This window comes from Jaculus jaculus, chromosome 4 (genome assembly GCF_020740685.1).
Source record: "Jaculus jaculus isolate mJacJac1 chromosome 4, mJacJac1.mat.Y.cur, whole genome shotgun sequence".
Classification (NCBI taxonomy): domain Eukaryota; kingdom Metazoa; phylum Chordata; class Mammalia; order Rodentia; family Dipodidae; genus Jaculus; species Jaculus jaculus.
Genome location: NC_059105.1, coordinates 33,968,094 through 33,980,246, shown reverse-complemented (window position 1 = coordinate 33,980,246; position 12,153 = coordinate 33,968,094). Strand labels below are relative to the sequence as shown.

At 40.7% G+C, this 12,153-nt stretch overlaps 1 protein-coding gene across 5 annotated transcripts in view; it reads right to left on the bottom strand.

Annotated features, from left to right (window-relative positions):
- Window positions 1–9,123: 9,123 nt before the first annotated feature.
- Ino80d (INO80 complex subunit D) overlaps window positions 9,124–12,153 on the bottom strand; it is a 102,289-nt gene continuing 99,259 nt past the window's right edge. For all 5 annotated transcript variants that reach the window (XM_045147595.1, XM_045147596.1, XM_045147593.1 and 2 more), the window contains exons 11-12: window positions 11,673–11,830; window positions 9,124–10,848 (exon numbers count right to left, since the gene is read on the bottom strand). In XM_045147595.1, the coding sequence (XP_045003530.1) occupies window positions 9,677–10,848; window positions 11,673–11,830 (1,330 nt within the window). In that variant the 3' untranslated portion in view covers window positions 9,124–9,676. The remainder of the gene's footprint in view (window positions 10,849–11,672; window positions 11,831–12,153) is intronic.

Below are 12,153 nucleotides of genomic sequence, written 5' to 3'. Positions count from 1 at the left end.
TCTTGGTCTGTAAATTCCCTTTAAACAGCTATTTCATTTTGTTTTTAATGTATAGCATATTAAACATACTTGTGTGCCAAGGTGAATGAGAACACTGAAAAAGAAGGGCTTTGAGAACCGCTAGTCCTTGCTACCGTGCAGTTACTTTATTAGAAGACATTTAAAAACTGCCCAAGCTGTCTATCACTTTCTGGTTTAAAATAGGCGACCTCACCTTGGATTTCCCACTGCAACTTGGTTTCAACTTACACGTGAGTACTTTGGTGAGTTCCACACAAGTGCCAAGAGGCTTTTTGTTAAAGGCTGCTTCTGATATCAAGTTCCAGCTAAACTACTTTGTTACGTCATACAAACCCCAGTCTCTGCTTCAGTCTTTGGGATACCCTTACTCCGCTTCCCCACCCCAACACCTACACTTTAGCGTTATCAATCTCCCTTCCTCTCCCTGAAAATTCTTGAGAGGTAATCTGCTGCCAGCTCATCACAACATAATATAGTATTTAACAGAGTTTTTTTTTTCCTTAATGGTCTTGTGTTCTGTATGGAAAACTGATATACTAATAAAAAAATACATGTAGCTGTGGAAAATAAGAAATCTATCCCAAGTAATGCAACTTAAGAGTTCTTTCCAAATGAGGGGAGGGGATTCATAACTGTAAAATATGCTCCAGGCAGCTTCCTGAAAGAGCTGCCTTCTTGCAAAGGCGAATTTTGAACAAGGCAGAACAACAGCTAGGTGATACACGTCCCTGCAGCAGGAGAGGAGTGAACTTCCTCCAGGCAAAATGATCACAATGATCATTATCGATGAAAGGAAGAGGCAAATTGGTGAGTTCACTTGCTCTAGGAGATGGTGGATGATGATACACACTCATGGAAATAATAGGCTCACTTCCTAACTGAAGCAAACATACCAGGTTGTGGTAATCCCCATTTCAGAGGCAAAATGTGCAAGTTCCCCAAGTGAATCTGTTCTCCCATGTGACGATGGCATTTTTTAAATGACAGTCTCCCTTTCAGTTAAACATACATTACAACAAAAGGAATAGAAAGCTAAATAAATAATGTGTAGATGTCTTTAGATGAGACCTTTATATGCTCTTTAAATAATTTTTGATAATGTATTTTTAAATCATTACATACAACTGCCTTTGCAGTGACAATATTCCAGTAGGGGCAGCATTTTGCTAAATGTAAAAGATTGCCATTTAAAACTCATACATATACATGTGTATATACAGTCATATCAACACTATTTATATACATATATATCTAGAGAGCAACATTGCATTGCCTTTGAATATCTGTATGTCCACTCCCACAATATACACTGGAGACATACTGTGTGAGTATATAGGAAAGTGTACACATGCTTCAACATGTATATACACTTTTATCTGTGTGTGCATGAGAGCTTTAAAGGCACAATAGATAGGGGTCCAAGTTTTCTAGAGAGCTGCAGTTAGGTTAAAACATAATGCCATACCTGTGAGAAAAGTCAAAAGGAAAGATAGCAGAACTCATCACAAAGAATTTATCAAAGCAATTTCAGCAGGAATAAAATGGGCCATTTACAGAACTCAAGAGGCTAACAAGTGACTTTGCATACTTTCCATGAAAATGCAAATACTAAATTTATGGTTAAACCCCAAAAGCAAATCAAACTGTTTAAGTAACAGTGAGTGTGGATATAAACTAATCCTAATACTAATCATAAAATCATAATTATGGGTTTTTAAAAATTTAAATAAATACCCCCAAATTATTTATGTAAGATGGTCAAATGTCAGATTTTTTGATGACTACCCAATTAAAAAAATTATGACAGAACTATTACTAAGAATTATATCTTCTGGGAAGATAAAGATCTTTAAAAGAAACAACTGAGAATTCAAGAAGTATGTTTAAGTTAAATGCTTCTAGCCAGAAGGGATGTACCGAAGGAGAATCAATCACACTGTGGGGCTGGGTTAGAGCTCAATGGTAGAGCACTTGCCCAGTACATGGGGTGCTCTGGATACAATCTCCAGCTCTGCAAACAAAAAAAAAAACCCTAAATTCCACAATGACATGGTTTTGTTGTTGTTGTTTTTTAAAGAATGAGAGGACAATTAGTAGAAAGTACAGGTGAAGACTAATGAGCTGGCGAGGAAAAATAGTTCAGACAGGAACTTATCTGTGGCAGGCATTAAGAAGTCTATAGTCTAAAGGCTTTCCACTTTAGTATCCTCTGATAATATACTATAGACTGTCACTTCCTCTGGCTTACAGAACAATCCAGAATTTTCCACAGATGCGTAATCTGACTTAGCAAAGGCTGTTTACCTATTAGACACACACATTTTTTTAGGGAAATATATGTATATAACTTTATCTATACACACACATATACATACGTGTATATATAGATTTATACAAATGTATAAATAAACATAATACTTTTCAATCTTTCCATTGACAAGGCAAATTCACATTCAGCAAAGTGCCACCACATCCCATATACACATCTCTGTACAGATATACAAAAGGGGTCTGTATTCTCCCTTCAATAAGGGGGAATTTCTTCTAGCAAATCCCATTAACCAGCAACTGAAGGGAGAAATGACATCAGTACAAACTCCCTTCTTTCATTTGCATGCATATGTACAAGAAATATGCAGATTTCTTAAAATCTGAAAGGAAGAGTGAATGAAACTGGGAGATGTGACAAAATGCAACTGTAAAAAACAACATATAAAGTGTTCCTAGGTCTTCACTAGGTCTAAGATGGAGTGAGGCTTCAAGGGCAACTCCAAAGTCACTGTACTAAAGTTTTTCTGACATAGTCCAAAGTACATGATTTTTAATATTCAAATAAGTGTGATGGAGCACTTAACCCTAGTTTGGACTATTTCAGACCACCAGCTAGATACTCCAGTAATGAATGTACAGAAAACCAATACCTTAAAACTAAACATAGGAATGCTTTCTTCTTTCAGTTTCCTATTAATCCAGAAAATATTGAGGGTAACATGATTTTTCCTGCAGCCAAGATAGAAGCAGGGGTGCTCCAACTTCATAACCAATGGCACAACTGAGTAAAGTTTTAAAAACTGTTTTGGAAATAACTAAAATCACCCCAGCTTTGAAATATGCATGGTAAAATGATCCCACCAACTCCTTATAGCAGCCCTTTTGAAAAATGGATTATAAAAGACTTGTATTTTTTAATTAACTTTGCCAAGAAAAGCTCATCAGTATTTTATACTCAGAAAATGAAGAAAATCTATTATCAACATAAAGAAGTTTCCACAAATCTCTGGTCCCATCACCCCAACAGAGAAAACACAGCTCCTGCCTGGGTCTGTCCTTTTCTCCCTCTCCTGTTTTCATGGTCTTTAAGTATGAGGCTGGTCTTAGAATCTGCTATTTCTCATGTCACTTTAAAAACAGCATAAATTAACCCAAAGGTTAAAATAAAATGCACATGATATCAGAGCTAGCCTTTTAATATAATGAAGAATTTGGTGTATTTATAAAACAGAATCAATGAGAAAAGTCACTCATACCCTCAACTAAGCAAATCATAGTTCTATATTACATTCAGATACCATTCTCTATTTTCACACAAGCAAACATTCATATCTCACACATGTGCCCCAATGTATATTTTTGCATGTGTGTAAAAACAGAGACATATACATGCACACAAGTAATTTAATTCTATTTTTTAAGTCACAGTGGGAATTCCTTAGTGAGGAGGGATAAAAAAGTTCCTGATAAGACACTGAGAACATCTAGATTTATTATTTTCTCTATTTTACTTCACAACTTACAGAATAAGCTGTAAATTAAAGAATAAATCCATAGGAAATAAAAGAGGTCTTAAAAACTTAGTTTACAAATTCCAGCTACAGTAGTTGGAGTTGTACTTGATCTATGTATTTCTATTTACCCTGTAACTAAGTTTCTGGCCATCTTAAGTGTAAACCACAGATCATTTACTCAAGAACATAATTCTCAACAGTTCTATGAACAATAATAAATTGTCTAAAGGTGTTCTACATTTTGAGGCCCCGGGATATCCTTTTACTTTATATATCTGCAAGGTAGCAAAGGATAGCTATACACCTTGACACGGCAGAGATCCAGTGTAAAAAGGTGCTTCACTAGTTTGTTTTGTCCAAAGAAAAAAGAAAAAAATAAAAGGAAAAAAAAAGCTCATATATAATTTTTTAGCTATTCAAACACATAGGCAACATAATTCATTACACTCAATACAGCTTTAGTATAAAACATAATTTATGAGGTGATGTTAATAGCATAAATTAATATACCTTTTCTCTTAAAATCTACAATAAGTATTCTGAAAGCTCATCGGGGAAGGAAGTTTTTAAATAAAAGTCTTAAAGCTGTGCACGATGGGAAAGATTCTGTATGCAGATGAGAGCCTGAAGTAGAAAGGAAAAGTCCTAGGTGAGACACCGTGGGCCACTGAACCAAATGCTTTCTCTTTCTCGAGCTCTCGTCAATGATGAATCACCTTTAGTTTCTTTTAAAACTATTTGCTTAGTTTAAAAACTGCCCTAATTTCCGCAAGGAATCCCTGAGACATACTGACTACTAGACAGTGAAAGCGCCATCACTGTTGAGGAACTGGTTCGACCCTGCGGGCAGGTGCGGCCGTCGGCGCGGGGCAGCGCCGGGCACAGGCACGGCGGCTCCTTGGGTCAGGTCGCTTGGGGCCAATCAGTCGACGCCCCAAGGAAAGCAATGGTGTGCCTGTGGCTGCACTGGCGCCTTGCACGGTGGAAAAGTTTTCCGTGGGGGACTTTGGGTGCCTACAGAGCGTACTACAGTGGTCCCCAGCTTACAACAACAAACAATAGGAACGCGGAGAGGGGCCTCGGCCGCTCCGCCGGCGTCGGTGCGGCTCAAGTGCACATGCGCGCCACGGCACAGGGGGTTGGGCGAGCAGCGGGGCAGGAAGCTTGCCGCCCAGCGTGGCTTCAAAGAGTCAGACTGATCTTCCGGATTAAACTTTAGATCGTCCCAAATCGTTTTGGATCTGTTCTTTATATAAACACTCCTGATATTCGGGAACATAGGGTAAATAAAGCCATGGGAAATTTGCTCTCTGAAATGCCACATCTCCTCTTACCACAGGGCAGAGGGGAAGCTAACCAGAGCTAGGAGCTGAAGTGAAACAAGAAATGGCTCCCAACCTCGGACCCACAGCTGCAGCATTAATGACACTGAAGATCAGAAGACATGACTAATTCTCATGTATGTCTGTCTTCTCCTTAACTCACTGCCAGGGGGGAATGCTCACAGACATCCCTGTGTTCTTCACTGGTATTTTACCACAAACCATTTGAAAGATTGTACTTAAAATGTTACCTTAATCTACTAAGTATGATTTTGGTTCCCTCCAGAAGATGATATAGGAAAGCTTAATGAAGCCAGGTTATTAAGAAATCATTGTTATAATCATGGAAAATGTTAATAAAAATTGTGAAAAGAAAAAAAAAGAAATCATTGTTATTTTCCTTTTCTCTACAATTCCAATGAAGAGTCAGTTATTTTTACTTTAATGAGGGGGATACTATGGTCTCTTATGGATAAACATACATCTATTCCTCATGAAATGTACTTTGTCAGGAAAAACTCCTTAGAATAATTATTAGTGACAAAATGAGATACGATGAAGACTGTTCATTACAACTAAATTTTCCTTCAAGGAAGCCTCTAAATCACCTCATGGACTGTAGAGTTCTGTTGACCATTCAGCACACCACCCCTGGAATATTCCACACCTATCAGATTAAAAATAGAATTGAACAGAAATTTTTAAAAGTCTAAAAGATGGAAGAAATTGAAGATACCTAAAATGGTTTTAGTGAATTCCAAACATACTTAATAACTAGTGTTAATAACTTCATGCTTTTGCAATGCCAACCCACAGCAACCTTTAGAACTGAAGGTAGACATGAACCATCACCAATGCCCATGAAGCCAGGGCACAGGAAGGATCAAGAACAGACTGTTAAGAGACCCATCTACATGAGCTTGAATCCCTCCCAATACCCCTTTAGAAAAAGGTCTGTGCTCTAGGTCAACAGAAATGTAACTTCCTTCATCTAAAAGAAAACTGTCGGAGCAGGGCACGTGTGCAGAGCACAGAGATGGTTTCCTTCCCAACCAAACAAGTCTTCGCCACCGTAGACTGAGGATGAGCTTAGAAAAGGAAAAGCTTTAGTGTTAGTCACAGATGATAATTCAATCCCTAATCGTCAAGTGAAAGATGGGCTTACTGAAGTTCTATAAATAATCATTTGGCAAAGATAAACTATTAGCTTTCCTTAGCTTTTAAGCCACTAAAGATGGTAACATCAATTTTATGGAATATGACATAAAGTAATAACTTTCCAAACTGATCTCTATACCTATTGTTTGCTTCTTATTAAAATTATAACCTTTTCATAGAGGGGCACTAAACATACCACACTGCCTGCCAGTATAAAATCGCTCAAGAAGGCATTTATGAAGCAGGTATGCTACACATGGTAGGCTTACTAGAGTTATGCGACGATAACTAGAAGATTTTTCCATTGCATAGTCTGCCACTTGATGGATTAAGTGTAATCACTATTTACTATCCTGAATTGTTTGTTTACTAGCTACATAACCTACCCAGATGTGAAAAATACTAAGCCATTTTATAGAAAAAAAATGTCAACTACTTTTATTAAAATAACGGTAACAGTTCAAGGAGAAAAAGCCCATCTTTCCTTTGGATGCTACACACCCCAGTCAGAGCATAGGATGCATCCATTAACTGCAGCTACTTGGAAAATTCAATCACAGTAACACAATCTAACTGGCCTTTACGAATGGTCCCAAAGAACTGCAGAAACAGAGTGAACCCTCTTTTCCACTGAACACTAAGAATAACATCCGCCCCCACCCCACCCCCAATTAGGACCTTGTATAAATTCCAGTATTGTCTTACTATAACATAAGTGCTGTATTTAAACAAATGCTAGTTTTCATATATCTGGATAAAAGATGCTTTATTCTTTTCTTGTATAGTAACAGCCCACCTACCACTAACAGACTGGAACTACCTCAGTAGCTAGACGAGAAACAAAGCACAGACATCCTGCCCCCAGGGCCTCACAAGAAAAGCAGAAGCAAGGCAAACTGCAAGCTGAGATGTAAGTTCTAAAGAAAAGTGTGTTTTCACTCGTTATTCAACTCCTACTGTTTCTAAGACTGCCCTCCCTCTTCAGCTATCAGCATAAGCATCTAAACAATGAGTTTAGTCAACATTTTTGGTGTGAAGCTGACTGGCAATGTTCCTGATCACTTCATGCCTCCTTAAGCAAAGAAGGGCTTTTAAATGCACATAAAACAGAAAACCACAAATAAAATGTGCAACCTACTGCAAACTCAGTTTGGACAACTAATGGATTTTAAGTAGCTAATATGAGGGACAAATAACCAGAAGGGGTTCAAGTTGACTCCCATGATTTTGCCTTCACAACAAAACTATCGAGAATGCAGTTATCTAGTGATGGCTACAATGGGATGTGAGAATAGCTTAGCAAACTACATGACACTTTTGAGCCAAGGGGACCACTGTCATTTCATTACAGTGCACTAAAAAAAAAAAAAAAAAAAAAAAGAAAGAAAAAAACTACTCACATAGGTTCACAGGTGAGAAATCAAATTATCAGTTCTTGCCATTCAGGATAGATTTATGGCAATACCAAATATAATTTTGCTTTGTGACATAATTTATAATTTAGAAATTTCTCAATTTGCAAAAAAGGCAAAGCTATTAAAATAAATCTTCCAATTAATTTAAATGATTTTTTTAAAGTACATATATTACATATTTTGTAACCCCCCCCAACTTTAATAAATACAAAATAGGGTATATCATGATTTCACAGTCATGTGACACTTCCCTCCATCATATCAGGCACCTGGTATCTGCATAATGCCTGATGGTCACCATTATTCCTTTGAAAAGCTGAGAAAGAAAAACTTTCAAAAGAAGGGGCTGATTAGAACTAGCATGAAGAGAATATAAAGAAGAAGTACGAAAATACATCCACATCTTTACTTACAAGGAAGGAACTAAGATCACAGACCCTGCACACATCATTAATAGATATCGTGTCTGACTTCTCTAGGGTACATGTAGACGTGAGACTGGACTTGGGGATGAAGAGCAATGGTAACTTAAGGGACAGTGTAACATCTCAGCAGAAACAAAGAAAATCAAGGTCCACCCTTCTTTGGGGCGGGGAAGGCAGTCAAGAAGAAACCTCACACATCATTTCAGAGTCACCAAGTTACTAAACTACCCAATAGGATTTTTTAACTCTAAAATTCTGGTACTTATGAAAATTTCCCAAAACTATTTCCAGATTTACTTAAACCTAAGTACTTGAATTATTTTAAAGTACCTAAGGTAAGTAAAATTTATGTCTAATTTCCATATTCTGCTTTGAAATAAACTTTAAAATGTGTATCCTTCAGATATTACACATCACTTTACAACAGGTATACCAATTCTACAAGTGTCTTCAACATTACAAACCTCACCAAAGAACCACAACTGTAAACATGAAAAATTAAAAGCAAAAGATGGACCAAGGAGTTCACAGATTTCAACATTCAAATCCACCTCACCTATTCTGCTTTTTCACATCAAAATGTTTCCTTTAATTACACCTGGCAAATGTGTTCCTTGAGTGAGGGGCCGAGGAACAAGTGTACACATCACCAGGCCTCTGAAACTTGGTTGCCCTACGGTCACTTGGGTAAGCTTCTCATGACATACCCCATCTCTGATGTGAATTCAGCTTTCTGTGTCCCGTTTCTTCATGGGCTAATTTTTTAGCAGAAAAGGACTGTGCTATTGACACTACTAGACCATCTTCTCCCTATTCAGGACATTTCAGTCAACTCAGTGGGAAAGAATGACCAACCTTGCTAGAGTATGAGATGGAAGGAAGAAGAAAAGAGTGTCTGCTCATTCTAGGGGTGAAAAAAAATACAATGGGACAGCTATTTCCTGCACGGCACAAGACACACGCATGGATGCACATACACGCACAGCCAGTCAAAAGACAACTTTTCATTTCTTTTTAATTAATCATACCACAATTAGGAATGACATCCTGGCCTCACCGTGGTGTTGGATAGTTGGTACTAAGCCAGAGCCTTGACCAGCCTCCGCGCACCACCTGCTCTACAGGAGCTCAAGAAGGGTCATTCTATCTTGAACCTCCTCTATAAAAACCTGGCTAGAGAATGGAAAGCACTGATCTGAACACTGGGGAATAGTAAAGGGCACTGGTAATCTGAGGTATCTTCCACTTCTAGGACTCGCTGCAAAAGAAAAATCAACCCTATCCAGTCACTGTGCTGAACCGCCGGCCGGCCGAGGAGACCACCAGGCCGAGAGGACCTGCCAGGAGGGAATGAGCACCAGTGCTAAGGAGCACGCGCGAACACTGACACGAGGTCCACTGCACGGCCACTTGTAGAATGGGAAGGGGAGGCCCTCGAATCCCCAACTGTTAATTTAAATCTTCCTTAGGAAAAGGGGAGAGGGCTGCAAAGAGGAAGCAAAGATAGAAAACACCGGGCTTCCCACCTGCCTGCAAGCTCACAGACATGTTCAGCTAGGGGAGGGGGAGGGGAAGGGGGAAGGTGCATTATTGGTACTTGTAGCAGTGGCACCTGTTACTGTGAAGCCTGTAGGAGGGGCAATAGAACTGTGGCTGGGCTGCAGGTCCTTAGGAATGCCACTGTGCGAACTCAGCTGGTGGCCGAAGGCTGCGCTGAACTGCGGGAGCTGCTGCTTGGGAGAGGTGGAGGCCATTAGTTCAGCAGAAGGCCCCATGCCACTGAAGCTGGTCTGTGGTAACCCCGGAAGCACACTGGAGCTGCTGGGGGTCACGGTGGCGAAGGCAGGCTGTGTGGTCTCTGAGTTGGACGTGGTGGGTGGCGTGGACAGGGAAGTGGAAAGAAGGTGTCCATCCGCGCCAAGGAGGTTGCTAAATGCAGAAGGATCGCCTAGGTTGACGGGGAGGTTCCCCCAGTGAGTTCTGGGGTTAACCACTCCTCCAAGTGGCACCTCAAGCTGGGTTGGGAGCAAGTGCTGCGCCATGATGGGCATTTCTGTTGAAAAGGTAGCTGCCATATTGTCACCAGAGTAAGATGCAGTGTGGGGAGAGGTGATGTGGTCACTGTAGGGAGACGGCACGTGCTCGCTATCATAATGGCTTCCATGGGGCGAGGAGTGTGAATGATCACTGCTGTATTGCTGTCGTGAGGTGATTACGTCATCTGCCTTGCTCAGCAGCTGGGCAGGAAGTGGCCTCTGGGAGGCATGGCTGCCATCATGAAGTCCGTGAAACTGTCCTGGGAAGGCTCTCTCCCCAAGTGCACTCTGGCTGATCAGAGTGGCAGAAGTAAGGCCAACGTTGGCTGGGGCAGAGAACTGCCCCTGGATCTGCCCTGCCAGGGGTGTAGGTGGGTTGGACAAGGTAGCAGAACGGAGCAGGTTCTCATCCAGCTCAAGACTAGGAAAATTATCATGTACTATTCGCCCGTTTAGAAGCTCCCCCAGGTCTGTGTTAACTTCTCGACTCAAGGACGGGATTCCGGAAGCATCAGTACCCGTGGAAAACACTTCCATTCCTCTATCTGACAACTCCTGGACTGGCACACCATCTGGCTGGGTAAGTACCCCAATGGTACTCAGGCACTCGAGAGAAGTTACAGCCTGCAAGGCCCGCTCAAGTTCCTCGGCCTCTTCAGTGGTTGGGAGGAGATCTCCATTCTTTCCTGGGTCAACAAAAGCCATCAAGAATCAGCAGAGCTCAAAACCAATCTATACCACAAAAACCATACTTGAGTTACTTCAAACAACATTCTATCAAAGGGGAATCCTGCCAGGTATGGTGGCACATACTTTTAACCTCAGGAGGAAGAGGTAGGAGGATCACTCTGAGTTTGAGGCCACCCTGAGACTCCATAGTGGATTCCAGATCAGCCTGGGCTAGCTGACACACTGTCTCCAGGCAAGACCCTACCTTGAACTCTCCTCCCCCAAATAGAGAGTCCTTAAAAACAGTTGGGATTAGAAAGAAAAGTGAAACACTGATCTGTAGGACAGGCCTCAAGTATCCTGGAAGCCAAGTGTCCTTGAACTGGAATTACTACCTTCAGTTTCTTTGCATTTAAAAACCATCCATGGAATTTAAGAGTGCTAAGGATTGCTGATTTTTTCACTCATTATTAGCTGGGCGTGGTGGCACACACCTTTAATCCCAGCACTCGGGAGGCAGAGGTAGGACGATTGCCGTGAGTTTCAGACAACTCTGAGACTACATAGTGAATTCTAGGTCAGCCTGAGCTAGAGTGAGACCCTACCTCGAAAAACCAAAAATAAAATAAATAAATAATAAATAAACTAAGCCAGGCATAGTGACACACACCTTTAATCCCAGCTCTCGGGAGGCAGAGGTAGGAAGATCACCATGAGTTCAAGACCAGCCTAGGACCACAGAGTAAGTTCCAGTTCAGCCTGGGCTAGAGTGAGACTCTACCTTGAAAAGGCAAAAATAAACTAAAGGAAAATTATTCACTTTAAAGGAACAAAGAAATACCTTCAAAGAAATCAAAATCTTGTAAGTCATCAGGCAGCCGTGGCAGGACGTCTGAGAAGTCCTCCTGGTTCAATTCCAAATCGTGTGGAATGTCAGTGATCTCGTTGGCAATGTCCTCCGGCAGGTCCTCAGCACTCAGCTCTGGCGTGGAAGGGCTCCTGCAAAGGCAGTGCAGCTAAGACCCCAAGATTCCCTCTTACCTTTACACCAATGTCACAAGTTCGAACATAACAGAATGCCTTTCAGGTTTGCTATACATTCAATGCCAGCATGGGAGATCCTAAAATAAAATGAGTCCTCCCCAAACATGGTAAGGTTGACAAGCCTATAATCCTAGTTCTTGTACAGAAAGTTTAAGCCTACTATGGGTTATGAGACTTTGTCTTGAAAACAATTAATAAATAGAAAAAAAGGATGCCAGGAATGGTGGCACAAGCCTTTAATCCCCACACTCGGGAAGCAGAGGTAGGAGGATCACCCT